This window comes from Myiozetetes cayanensis, unplaced genomic scaffold, assembly GCF_022539395.1.
Source record: "Myiozetetes cayanensis isolate MyiCay16 unplaced genomic scaffold, myiCay2020 scf2-11, whole genome shotgun sequence".
NCBI lineage: Eukaryota > Metazoa > Chordata > Aves > Passeriformes > Tyrannidae > Myiozetetes > Myiozetetes cayanensis.
Genome location: NW_026087411.1, coordinates 50435004 through 50449539, shown reverse-complemented (window position 1 = coordinate 50449539; position 14536 = coordinate 50435004). Strand labels below are relative to the sequence as shown.

Below are 14536 nucleotides of genomic sequence, written 5' to 3'. Positions count from 1 at the left end.
CCTGTGTTATGCAGACAGGTTGAGAGAGTTGACACTGTTCAGCCTGGAGAAGGCTCCAGGGAGACCTTGTAGCATTTTCCATTACTTAAAGGGGTCTACAAGAAAACTGGAGAGGGACTTTATACAAGGGCATGTAGTGATTGGACAAGGAGGCACATCAATCCCTACAGAATGCAGAAATAGAGTCTTTCTTTCTTAGAGGCTCTGTAGTCTTAGAAATGTTTCAATTTGCATCAACCCTAAAATAAAGGGGGGAAGATACTCTTAAACAGTTCAACCTGTAGCTTGGCATTCAAGTCAATCTTTTAGTAGATATAGATTTGAGTCGTGTTCATTTATAAGCAGAGAATCAAGGACCTTAAGAGAAGTTCTCTGTACTCAGGGTGTGTGCAAACCAGCTCCTTCCACTTTTCCTGCTGCTTTTAGAAATTAATAAATTTGTCTGTAGAGAAAAGGATGACATAATTACCCAAAACCAAGAGGGACTTTGAATCTCAATCTTACTCAACCCCAATCCAGGGTTGTGAGTGAGCTGGAAGAAAAACAAGTTTTAAGGCACTTCCCCTCTTCTTGGGCATTTCTCTTGGGGCTGTTGTAAATACCATACATGCCTTCTTCCCACTAAATGGTATGTAGGCCCCTAATTTCTTCAGGAATTCCATTTAAGGGATGGTGCAACACAGATTTGGCTAACTCAGCTTGGTTTCTATTTATATACAGTCATACTCCAAAATACTACAATACTGGCAGAAATTACAGGACAGAGCCTGGGACATGGAAACTGTAGCTTCGTACCAAGCTGTGGTACCATATGCCACAGTGAAGTCATACGGCAAGCTAATCTCTCAAGCACAAACTTTTCCCTTCTCCTCCTAGGAATCTCAGTCTCACAAGTAGCCTTAAGCAGACTTAAGTGTCTCTCCTGCCCACCCAAGCACTGCTGAGGGCAGGAACTGGACAGTCAGTGGGCTGCTTTTTATCTGGTCCTTCCTAGTGAAATCATGTAACATTAACACCCTTCCCGTGAAATTGTAACTGCCCCTGCAACTCCTTCTGGTCACTGGCATATACTTACTTTCTCACTGTGATCATTCATTCTCCAAGAAGATTCCAATAACTGCACTAAGTAGTAGTAATAAAATAAGTAGTAGTAATAAAATAAGAAATAACTTGTTTTGCCACAAAAGCAATTTTTCCTTCTCCAAATTTTCCCTCTTTCTTTGCTCAAAGTAAACGTTTCACAAAAGTTTAGTTTCAAACAAGTGCTAGGTTTAATGTATCCAATTCTTTATTCTCTAGAGATGTAAACAGAATTCATATACCAGGGGAAGGGTAGGTAAGGGGAAGCTTTCCTGCTTTTCAGCATGTTCTACATGTTCAAGTTAGTATAAGGTGACAATGAACTTTAAGCTTGTGACACTTCTAAGGAAACAGGTCCCGACTAAAATTAATTTTCAGAAAATCTGATAGCTTACTCTTCTTCCCTACAAATTCTCTGGTATGTAACAAGCTTCACAGACATATGGACTGTGGAAACAGTCCTAAATGAAACATTTTCCAAGTTATCTAAAACATTCCTAAAGCCAGTATTTTTTTTCTGAAATGTTTAAGGTATATACATCATATAGAGCTTTGTGGAATAGAAATTTCACTAACATTCTTTGAGATGAATTAAATAACTCACTTGAGGTTAACAGCTGTTGAGCAATGTCGCCTCCTCCCAAACCCATGCTGATAAAAATGAGGAGTCATATTACATTAAATATTTTTACTACTCCTTCATCCTAATACAGGTCTCTTCCAGACACACTGTGTGACTAATAAAAAACATCTTATGCCACATCCCCAGAATTATTTTGAGAAAAATATCTCAGGTCTGAGATGACATGCACACAAAGGGCACAGTAAAGCATGGCCAAGACTCCTCCCTTCTTGACAGATTCACTTTTTTCTCTAAGCATCACAATACATTCCATTTAACAATCATTTTTGAACTAATAGCTTTAGTGTTTGAGAACTAAGGAGGAAAATAAAATTCACTAGTATTTTGCTCAAAACTTTATGTATAGTTTACTTTTTTAAAAAAGAAAAAGAAAGATACAGAAGTCGAGGTAAACATAGAAATTTAACCCAGAACTAGAACTGCAAAAAGCAGAGGGAGTTGCCTAAGGGTGGATATCAGTTTGTTTGGCAATCTTACTACATCTTTTAGCTCTTCTTCCTAATGAAGCAAACAACTCAAGACACTTCAAAAATAAGAAAAACACATAATCCCTTGAGCCTATTTAGTCTCTTGAGCTACCCAGGCTGCTGAGCTGGAGAGGATGAGGGACCAAAATCAAGAAGAGTAAGTACAAATAATCTAAAACGATAACAGACATAGTTATGAAAAGAATGGCTAAGATTTGTAAAATGCACAGAAAAGACATTTAGATATGTTTGAAGACATATTACCTAATGTGAGAGAGACCAGGGATGTATTTAAATTTTTAAAGAAACCCGTCTTTCAGAATTTTAGCAAAGTCTCTTGAGTTACCGCAGATATTTGCCGAAGTTTAGAGCAACACGCTACACATGCATTTGTTATGCACCTACTTTTCACACTTGCAAATTGGTTATTCTTACAGTCAGTGAGCAGAAACAGGTCTGATTCAGGTAAAATTAAGCAAAATATGAAATAAGTCATGATTAAATCCAAGCTGAAGTGAGGCTTTCTTACTACATACCTCTTTGCCATGTTATGGTAGATGGGTCAATATCAAGGCGTGCAAATTTGCTGATCTCCTCTTCTGTTAAAGTCTCAGGATCAGTCTTGTTTATTCCCAGCTTCTACACACAAAACAAATTAAAGAAGTACAATGAAATGCCTTATTTGCTTCAAATGGTATAGCTGCTCTGGCTTATCAACCCCACACATTTAAGTGAGGAGTTTCAATCTTAATAATCCTCTTTCAAAAAAAAAATGCAATCCCATCCCATAAAGATGTTTTTATATTTGACTTTTTTTTTTAGATATAAGCAATCATTATACTAACAATAATTCACAGCAAAATAAGTCAATTATATTGGAAATTATGATGCGTGTATTTGAATGTTATAAAGCCAAACTATTTTTTACTTAGTTGCAGCTAATGTGAAGAGAGAAATACATTTCAAATGCAGAGATAACTGGTATGTCATGAGTAACACAAACACTTTCCCTCCTTCCCTAACATGTTACCTGCAACAGTGTAAATGAGGACAAAATGAAAACACTCCAGAATTCTGATAGAACAATCTGTGAGAGGGACTCTGCTTTAGAGTCAAGTAGGCATCATCCACAATTTAGTTTACTGACATTCAACTGAGCAGCACAAAAGCTGTTATGAGAACTTTCTTTTCCTCCTTTCCCAAAACAGAAGCTGGTAGTACCTCTATCCTCCTTTCCACCCCCCAATACCACGTGTGCACGTGGCAGCTGTCTGTTGCCATCCAACCACTCTGAAACAACACCAGCCAGGACTCATAAGCCAACAACAAACATGGAACTGGACACAGAAGACTGAAGTTGTCCTTAAGGTTCATATTCAAGGGGTTCATATTCTCTTCCTCCTATGCTAGTGGACTGTTTTGCTCTCTAGGTATTTATCAGAATGGCAGTCTCAAATCCAGATATGTTATTCATACATGAATTGCACAGGAAGCTCTTCTGAAGGCATTTAGGAAGCAAGATGGGATGCAAAAATACACTGTGCACACAAATGTACTTCTACACCTTGAAAAAAGAACAGTGTCAAACTGACATCCATAAAACCCCAGAAGTATACGCTATAATAAACTTTCAAAACCAGAAAATATTGCAAAACCAAAGAATGTGAGCTTTCAAACGTGACTCTACCATAATAGGAAAAGTATTTTAAAACCTCTAACTTTAATATTTCATCAGAAAAGACACAGCATTTAAAAACATTACTGGTATACTTCAGGAGAAAAGAATAGCAAAAATGTAAGTTATGAAAATAATATCAGACCCAGATCCTATTACTCCAAGGATGTTGCTTTCAGAAAAAAGTCTGGACTTGATAAATTCATGAGGGTTGATATAAACTCAGTCACATACATCAAATAATTTTAAACAAGTTGCGTAAGAGAATCAATTTTATGAAGAGGCATAATTGAGGAGAGACTGTACGAACAACTTACTCTCAGACGGGCAAGCTGAATAGGAGAAAATCCTCTCACACCATTAACTACTGGAACCAGCCTATTATACAAAGACTAGAAAAAACACACAAGAAGTTAATGAAAGTAAAAGTTATAAAAAGATAATTCTTTTCAAATTTATTCCACCTAATTTCAGTATGACTTTTCCGATCACAAAAGTTGTGGACTTCTGGTTAGCCATTTAAAAAACAATTCTGAGAAGGTGGAAGGCTTCTGAGCAATCTATATGTCTAAAATCCAATTACCAAAAATTACTGGGTTTCTATGTTTTACTAAAAAAAATAAAAGTATTAATTTTGAAATTGGGAACCTTTCAAAACTTAACCAAGGCCCAAATTATTGAAACTGTAATCAGCATTTGCAAACTGGCCTCAGTGCACACTAGTGTTGTACCAAGTAAAGGGAATATGACAACCCTGCTCAGTTTTAACATTGCAGCCAGAAAGAAGAGGCTCCTTCCTTTACTTTCTCCCCTCCGTTTGAATACTCAACTTAGCATCTATCTTAAGGTCACAATAGATTTAGCAGAGGAAAGTTTATTCTTCTCCACAACTCCTTCTTCTTAAGGTGCCCAACTACACATCAGAGAAGTAATTTGTAATTTTAAATGTAGTCTACAAATTATTGAAAAGTATGATATTATATATAGGGAAAACATCCTTAAGAACAGTATTTAGTATAGTCTGAAATAGTTGTCAATATTCTGAGCATCAGATTCTTATCTTAAAGACTACCTTAAGATAGCCATTTGCCAGAAAAATGTATTCTGTAAGGAAAATTTCACAGCAGAACACAGAATGTTTTCAGCAATAATTCCTGTTCACATGGTGAAAATATGAAAAGATAAACAAGTTATTTTGCTTTGAAATGCAGTTTATTGAAAAACCAAGAAGAAAAAATGTCATGTGGATATGAGAAAATAATTCTCACCTTATCAGACTGAGTGCTTTCATGCAAGATTCTAGCATCAATAGCAGCAGCCAGCAAATTATTTGCAGCAGTTATAGCATGAATATCCCCAGTCAAATGAAGATTGAACTAGAAGGTGAAAGCAACAAGATCTTTTTAGAAGAAAACATTTAATTTACGAATCTCAGACAAATTAGCAGCAGAAATCTGCTTGAGGCTGCAGCCCTGATTAGTCACCTCTTAGTGTAGATTAAATATTTCCAGGCTGAAAACACACCAAGCCATATGAAGGACTTGTTCCCACCAGAGTATGTGGTAAACTACCTTAAGTTTAGTCAAACAAAGCCACAAACACCTTCATTTTTTGCTAAATGATTCAAGAATGAGAAGCCAAGGGCTACAGTATTACATCATTAATACTAAATCAGTTTACTGCTGGTAATTACTAATTGACCTGGACCAGAGGTGTAGATTACTGCTGAATCTCCCCCAGAGCACACCACGCATGCTGGCTTTGGGGCTTTTGGTACGTCAGCTTTCTGCTAGCTGCAGAACAGCTTGTAACCTCACAGGCATGACATTGTTTGACCAACAAAGTTTTATGGAAAACTCCAAAATAAGCATCTTTGATTAAATTTAAACTTGTGTTACACCGGTACTGTATTTCTATGAATCTGACAGAAGAAGTCAGAAAGTCAGTTTTAATGGCACTTCAGAGCCTACTGTGGACGGGTAGTGACAGCAACACAAGCCCTTGGCTGTGCTCACACTAAAGTACAATAGGGGATTAAAAAAAAAAAAAAAATCAAAGCTACATTACAATTCTGTTTGGACCAACTGTTCGCGTTCAGGGTGGTACTTCACCAGTTCTGGCCATGGAATGGTTTTCCTGAGCTCTTAAATTAGATTCTCTTGGGGTGAAACTGTTACATATTTCCAAACAAGCACTGTGAATATCACAGTATCATTAAGGTTGGTAAAGACCTTCACAATCATCAGAGTCTGACTTTCAACTGAATACCATCATGCCCCTTAAATTGTATCACTAAGTGGAAGTTGAGGCTGTCTCACCTCCTCCATGGGGATCACTTGAGCATATCCACCACCGGCTGCTCCACCTGCACAGGAAAGCATATGGTCTCATCAGACTCCCACTGGTTTTGGAAAAAACCCTCATCTTTAAACAAACAAAGTGAAACAGACAGTGCTGATGACACATTTTCAGTATTTTTATCTCTATCAAAAAAGATAAATGATGTACTCAAATAAACAGCATTTCCTTAACCTTGTTGGCTTTTTCTCAGCAGATAGTAAAAAAGGAATTATAGATCTGAAATGAAAGCCTATACATGGTGGCTGGCACAGGCTTTGGCTACATAAGGGCTACCCCTCTGCTCTTGCTCAGATTTAGGACACAGTCATGCACATGCAGCTGTTGGGTGGAAAGATATAGCAGTCACAAGCAAGAAGAACTGCTTCTGAATGAAATCTTCACACCCTCGCCTGAGTGCTCCTTCCCCCCTGCCTCTCAGGGTACAGGCAAAGAAATTTGCTGTAGCCTATGCAGAAGCTGAGAGGAGGGATTAAAGCACTCACATGCACCAGTCTTAGCTGAGAAGCATCAAGCAACCAGGAGCCTTCTAGCTGAAATCAAATTCGTTAACTTAAACTTCAGCAAAGCAAAGTAGAGCAGATGGGGAGTGCTTGCCCCCTTAGCCACCAAATTCTGAGAAATGGCAAAAAAAAAAAAGATTGTATTATTTCCTATCAGCATTGAAGATAGGTTTGAAATCTGGCTGGGTCTTACCTGGCCCTCAGGCCTCAGGGTTTCTAGGCAAAAAGGCAGCAGCCCATGATTAGAGGCGACAGCTCAGGAGAACAGAAAGAAGAGGTTCAGACCTAGCCAAACACACAATGCTGACACAGCTCAACCACACGCACAACTGCTGACTTGGTTGTATTAATTGGAAATATCCAGTATGGGCTCTTCCTCAAGGAATAATTAAACAATAACATTTATGGACATATTTAGAGAGTCTCCAAGTAGAGGGGTGGCTGGAAGGGTGCGTACTCACACAAAATTCCTCCTGGCTAATACATTCCTCTGCCTTTCATTACGTTTGGGCTCTATCTGCATTACCAACACACACTGAGTGCATGAACATAGATATGAACTTTGCACAGGAAGTCGCATGCAAGTCACCTTTACCTATTAGTTACATATGTATTAAAGAAATCAAATATACTAGCACTCGGGCAATCCACTGAGTGAAGTAATTAGGAAATTAAAAAAGAAGAAATAAAAGAAAAAAAACCAAAAAAGCAGTATTTCCTTTTAATATGAAAGAGGTCATAGGTTCTGCAAATGTTATGTACCTTTAACTCCAAAAGTAGGTCCTTGAGAAGGTTGTCTCAGACAAGCAAAGGAATTAATTTTAAGGTGTGCAGTAAGTGCCTGAACGAGACCAACTGTGACTGTGCTTTTCCCCTCTCCTAGGGGTGTAGGGGTTATTCTGGCAAAACAAGAAAAAAGATTAATCAAATTCTTTGCTGATGTCAGCCTGGCTAAGGATATCTGAACCTAAAGCTTTTGATTTCAATGAAGAATATTTGTACAGCAAATTTCAATAAGATTACTTTATCTTCACAAAAATACTGTCACAATGTTAGCCCCTAGCTCAAGCTGAAATGCTAATATACATGTGTCTTCTATTTAAGCAATTTACTATGATAGCAGAAAAAGAGAAGATTATTTTGGCAAAAGTTCTAAAAAGAATATATTGAATTTAGACATTTTTATTACAGCACAAAAATCTCACCAGTTTCATTAACAAACCATCCATCACAATACTCTAAGCATGTATTAATACTTTTCTGAAGTAATGCATGAGATCTTTTATTTCCACTGCTCAAACTTTGAATGAAATAATAGAATATTTTAAATTAAATAACCAACACTTTTGTTTGTAGAGCTTAACTACCCCTCTCCAGCTTCCATGTCATCATAACCCTCAACAATGACAGATCAACTGCCTTTCAAATAAAACAGGACACAAAATTCACTGATATTCAACTTAACATGATTTATTTTACACTTGAGTTTCATGATATTTTTGCCGATTTAAGGGTGATAAGGGACAATGACAATCATAGTCCACAAAAAAGCTCAAAAGCATCATGATACAGCTCCCACATCTAGACCAGATTGAATAGAATTTTAGAAAGATATCCAATCTCAAATCAAAGACTCTAACCTCCACTGTATTCTTGTCCCTAGAGAAGACTCGATTCTTGCCCCTTTAATGAAGGGACAATGACAGCTGATTTTGCAAGTAGAAAACATATCAGCCTTCAGTGAATGAGAAACATCTCAGTTTAAGTGATGTTCTTCCTACTTCCAACATCATCGCATTTGTTTACGATCCATATTAAAATTCTGTGGAAGTGCTAGGGCTTTTCTCCTCTTTCTGTTTTTCTTCCTTGAAGTATGAACACATATCTCCAAAATGCATTCAAATGATTCATTTGAGGCACAGCATTTCTTTTTCTGACTGGTAAAAGAAAAAAGCCCCACCCCAGTCCTTTTTGCACTCACATCACTCTCACAAATCCTACTTTATGGCAAAGTGTAACCACTTGTATCTTTGCTGCCTTTTCTACCTGCAGAGAAGTAAGTACTTTGGTGAAGCTGATGGTAAGAACAAATGTTCATTCCCAAGGAATTTCAAGCATGCACACACATCATAGTCAAAGGGGAACCCTTATCCTATGACCTCTTCAAAACCAGAGCTAAAACATCTAGATCTAATTAGAAACACTTCCTTTCCCAATCAGTAATTTTTCCAAGATATTGCTAGCCTCAGATCACAATTCAAATGACATAAAAGCGTTAGTATAATCATAAGATTCAGCTTAGTTCAGTTAAATTCACAGATTGGCAAAAGCCCTTCTTTGTCCCTTAAATGTAAACAGATGAGAAACATTAACTTTTCACAAATCTATCTTTTACAGCATCATCAGATCCTGGGCTTCTTTCTCTTTTTTTTTTTTTTTTTTTAAAAGAAATCTTTGTTAGGTATGTCTAGAAAAATTTGGGTAATAGGAGGCAAGCCAAACTAACAGTTTTACACTGTTCTAACAAAAAAATTTCCTATTCAGAAAAATAGTGTTTTAACTAAAGTTCCAGTGAAATCAATGGATTTTAGCACATCTATAAGAGAATCTCTGAGCTTAGACTCTTCACCTTGAACTACTCTCATATGTAATACTCACGTATTACATGGTTTACCTAATTTGGGCATTTGGTTTTAGTAATTTTTTTCCACATCTATAATATCATGTTCACTAACCATCAAACTCTAAAACATTGTCAATAACTTACTATCCAGACTATTCCATCATCCTAGAATGGCATCCTCCTTTGACTTAAAACGGAATTCACAGAATTTTAGCAAAATACCCGTGTAGAGCCAACAAAAGGTGGGAAAATCGGAGCACATCTTTTATCTGCTCTCAAAAGTGGTTTTGGTCCCTGTCATCTTTTATATGTACTAGGCCTTCTTATTTCTTTCTGATCTACTGCAGTAGCATAGAAGCCTACTTCATTTCTTTTACTTTCAAGTTTGCAGTTCCTAGAAGAATGGATGCTTTTAATCTCTACATTGTCAGGACAGGGAGCTCTCAGGGTTTTACTGTTGCCACAAGAGCTTCCAGTTTTCCCATCACTATTTTTGCCACTTCCTTTTTGTCCTAGGATCCTTACTTTTGTACAAACATGCTTTCTTCAGAGCACCACAGCCAGGTTAACTCACTTTTGCTACCAGTTTCACCCTTCTGACTACTGTTCTAACACTGGTTTCCCAAAACCCATTCAAATAGTTCTTAGAATAGTTTCTCCTTACCCCTTATTCTTCTACTATCTCATTCATTTTTGTCTGTTGTCCTAATCTCATTTACTTGATCCTCTTATTCCAGATTAAAGCCAGATTTATAAGTAATCCTGAGGCATTACGGCACTCAAAGATTTAAGAAAGTAAAAACTATTTAGCTAGAGTTATTTAATCAGTTGCAGCTCAAAACATGGCAGGTGGCTGACCTGGCATGCATAGCAAGGCATGGACTCTTTACAACTCTTATGAAACAAGCCAAAACAACGATGCAGCTTTCTATCCAGTAAAGGAAAGGAAATTGGAATAGACAAATACATAACCAGGATGGCATGTTGGTAGTAGCATGAAGGATAGTATCTATTTGTCACAGAAGATAACACAAAATCAAGTGCAACATTACTAAAATGCTCTTGTAAGTATATTCTATTCTAAATGACCTGGTCTATTCTAAAATGACTATAAGATGAGCCAGAAAGCCCTACGAATTTTCTGAGACAGATCTTTTTCCAGAAAGCAAAAAGAGAAACACACCATTGCTCATTGATTAAACTGACAGGAAAAGATCTTGCCTCTGCTGAATTTCCAGTACATTGATATACTCTGCACCAGCTCTAAACCTCAGCTTTAAATATTAGTTAAAAGAAAAACAAGACAAAAGCCTGAAATTAAAAGAAAATTCTATTCCAACAATTTCCTTTAGAATGCTTATTTAAAACATCTTCCCTTTTGTACCTGGTCTACTTTGATAAGTTTTTATAAATACAATAATCAGTTTAAGGTGTTTTGTGGACATTGAAGTATTTTTGCTGGCTACACTATAGAACCTACACTCTTGTAGCTTAGGTCACTCACTCACATGGGTATAAAATTACAACTGCCAATGGCTAACTTTAGCTCACTTGTGCAATGTTGTGTTGTAACCGTATGCAAATCCAGGAGAAACCTTCTTTAAAATGCAGTAAATTTTAATGAACTTTAAGAGACTTTTACAGCCATTTGCATTATTCTTCAAATTCCCTTAATATGTTTTCAATCAAAACACAGAAACCCCACCATCCTTTTTGTCCTTAAAACTTACTTTGCCACCTACCAAGCAGTCATCAGCTCCTTGGCAAAGTAAGTTTTCCATAACACTGAAAGCCTTCTCTCTTTATGTATACCAAAACAAAGATAAGAATATGCAGACTTTTTGTTTGTTTGTTATACATCACATTAGCTTACAGCAGAGCTGTTTCTGTGGGAAAGCTACATGAGGTCTCCCAAAGAGAAAATAAACAAACAGAGAGATTCTGTAACTTCCTCACAGCTATGGCAGCCGTTGTGACTCCAGCAAGAACTTTACTGGATATGTGACAATTCTCTTTAAATTTCCTACCTTCGACTTATAGGTATCAGCAGCTTCAGAGATTTTAATGAGCTCATAATTCCTGTGAGCCACAAGGAAACCAGCTCATGGAAGCCATAGGCAGCTGACTTCCCACCTACGTACATATCCCATCCAAGATTACAACTGTCAGAAATACATTTCTGAGCACAGAAGTGTTGCAACTACTGTCACCTCATCGAGGTGAGATTATGGCAACATTGCAGTGGCATCCTCAGGTAGGACTGGAACTTCTAAATATAAAAGCACAGATATCACTGTGAAGCTAAAATGACTGAACTAAGACAGGGACAGACTGAGGAATCCTCAACTACAAACTCTTAAAAGCCGCTAAAGACTCATCCAAGGTAATCCCAATCAGGAGCTCTGCAGTGACATGACGAATACCTGACAAACTGTCTCAACTTTGACTTTGCTTTGGACTGTCAGACAATTCAGTGCATCAGCAAAGGGCTATTTCCCCTCTTATTCTTCCCTGTATTTTTCCTTTATTATATGTTTTCCCTTTTTCTTAGTTTTTAAGTGCCTTGTGGTCCAGGAAATACAGTGAACAGAAATACAATCCAATATATATCTATCAGAAGTAAAATGAAATTCCAAATCTGAAAATTGTATCCGCAAAATATTTACCATCATACAGCTTGTACAAGACATTAAGTCAATATTTATTTTCCTACCTTACTGAAAAGGTAGTTCATCACAGAACAATCTATTACTGCTAGGGGAAAAGTATTTTAAATTTTCCAGCATTCAAAACCTAGCACATTTCTTGCTAAAAGCAGCATCGTATTTCATAATTTTCCCACATTCTCCTCATCTTGCATTTTTGAAGTGAATGAGTTTCCAGAATTATCTGGTAAAAGCCACACCACTAGAGCATTTAGAAACAAAATGTTGGAATATACATAAACATACACTCTAACAAATTTTAGCTGTAATTTCATATTGTGTTTGCAAATATGCTATCTGCATGCTTGAATGCATGATTAAGTTACCCCGGACACTAAACTTAGCTAGTAGGTCATACACAAGCTTCATTCATTTGCATGCTCTCAGCTTGCAATGAGTGGAGGCAGCTTGAACTAACATATCTGGTGACATATTCTTTAGCACATTAAAAGCCTGTATATAGGCTTAATGCCCAAGAACCAATTACTGCATGGTAACTCACGACTCTGTCCCCATGGTGTCTTAACACGAGCCCTGTAACAAGCCAAACACAATCAGAGACAATAAAAAAAGCAAGAATGAAAAAACGTGAAAGGAATGCTCTCCATACAGAACAAAATGAAAGTTATGAAGAAATAAAGTCTTTATCCTATTCTTGTGTGACCTGATCTATTAACCAAACTGCAATTTTTCAGCATACAAGCTTGTACTAGATGAGGCACTTAAATACATTTGTTTGCATTTATAAAGAACAAAAAAGACTTTGTAGTTAGTAGCAACTTTTAAAAAAAGCCATAAATACAGCTATCTTTAGAGAGAAAGAGATACATTTTAGTTGCATTTTACTGTTCAGAACAACAAGTTTGGTCACCAGCATATCAGGAATAAACTAGAAGAGCATTTGCAGCAAATATTTATAATTCCTAGACACTGTGAAATATTTAAACCCAAATGTGCAATTACAGGCTCAGATGTTGCTGGTTGCATCATGGATGGAGGTTAGAGATTTTGTAGTTTGTTGAATACACACACACAAGTACACTTTACACTCTCTTCACATATGAAAAGTTCCCATCATACATTATAGATATTTCCACCAGACCAAATAACCTGAAGTATAAGCATATATCTTAAATGTTTCCTCTGAAGCACTGAAAATTTATTCTGTAGACCTTTGCTGCATCACTCTAAAAGAATTTATAAATATCTTTGGTTATTGTGAACAAACACAATAATCCAAATGGTAGGTTTTGGTTGACCTTGCCTTGGCAGGCAGAGAACGAAGGCAACTGAGGATACTATTTCACTTCACCATTTCCACACTTCAGTAATACTTGATTTTCATTGTACTGAACATTTCCCCTGCTTTTCTTAAAATCATTGATGTCTGCTACAGTCATTTCAGGAAATGAGAACAACTGAGAGCATATAAACACACATTATATATACATTTTATGTGTAAAATATTTCAAAGTCAAGCTTTGAACCCTCTCAGGAGAATGTTCCCACTATCATAGCTACCTTGCCCAGCACTCCTCCTGCAGCAGATGTGGCTTTGTACTAACCCCACCAGATTCAATGACTTCAGAAACATTAAAAATAGCAACATATCGCAGCATCGGGTTGTGTAGGCACCAAACTCAGCCCCTTGTTTGTGAAACACCATTCAGTATTTGTACATTATATCAGCTTAAGAAGATACAATTTTCTATTTGTTGCCATGTGCTCATCTTGCTAGTCAAAACTTCTGCAATTCTTCCACATGTATATAGGCTCTCTTCAGTGACAAAAATTGCTTGAGACACCTTCTTTGTAGAAGACACAAAGGGACACAAAGTAGTGTGCAGAAACGTGCGTGCAAACTGACACAACTAACAACTTGCTATCTTGCACCTCCAGATATTTTCAAATAACCTCTGATAGAGAAGCCTGCAGCATGGTGCCTAGTTGATGCTGTTGACAACATGAGCATGAAAATACATGGCAGCAACTTTCTTCAAACTCAGCCAAATGCTGAACACATTTTTGTTTCTCCAATGCAGCAAAAAAACCCCAAACCAAAATAAAACTCTACCAAAGGAAACCAAGCTTAACCAGCATTTACTTCCTTCTCTTAACTACTCCAGCATCCCTCAGGAACATCTTTATATGCTGCTTCATAGCTTGCCTCAGCTTTGTAACATCAGGTCTCTGAGTTTACAACGGCTCCATCTCAGACAGTGCCCGAAATCCACTGTGTCCCCGCAAGAAGGTAGTAAACAGTTTGTGAAACACTAGCCAAGGCGAGGAATCACTAGATTGAGGCAGTTAAGAACAGTCTTCTCCTTCTGGATCAGCCTTAAACTATATTTTAAACCTCAGTGTTTTTACTTAAAAGGAAGTGACCATATAGGTTAACTCAGAATATAAAGAACACACTGCAATTTAAATATTAATGAAAACCTACATTTGTTCACAAGGAGGAGTTTCCACTTAGTAAACT

At 37.0% G+C, this 14536-nt stretch overlaps 1 protein-coding gene across 2 annotated transcripts in view; it reads right to left on the bottom strand.

Annotated features, from left to right (window-relative positions):
• Positions 1 to 14536, bottom strand: part of MTHFD1L (methylenetetrahydrofolate dehydrogenase (NADP+ dependent) 1 like) — a 146940-nt gene that overhangs the window by 105680 nt on the left and 26724 nt on the right. Inside the window, exons 1-6 of one of the 2 annotated variants that reach the window (XM_050315395.1) lie at positions 7489 to 7548; positions 6920 to 6942; positions 6184 to 6230; positions 5134 to 5241; positions 4183 to 4257; positions 2727 to 2829 (exon numbers count right to left, since the gene is read on the bottom strand). In XM_050315395.1, the coding sequence (XP_050171352.1) occupies positions 2727 to 2829; positions 4183 to 4257; positions 5134 to 5241; positions 6184 to 6192 (295 nt within the window). In that variant the 5' untranslated portion in view covers positions 6193 to 6230; positions 6920 to 6942; positions 7489 to 7548. Of the gene's footprint in view, positions 1 to 2726; positions 2830 to 4182; positions 4258 to 5133; positions 5242 to 6183; positions 6231 to 6919; positions 6943 to 7488; positions 7626 to 14536 lie in introns of those variants that run through there. The other variant, XM_050315394.1, reaches the window with a different exon arrangement.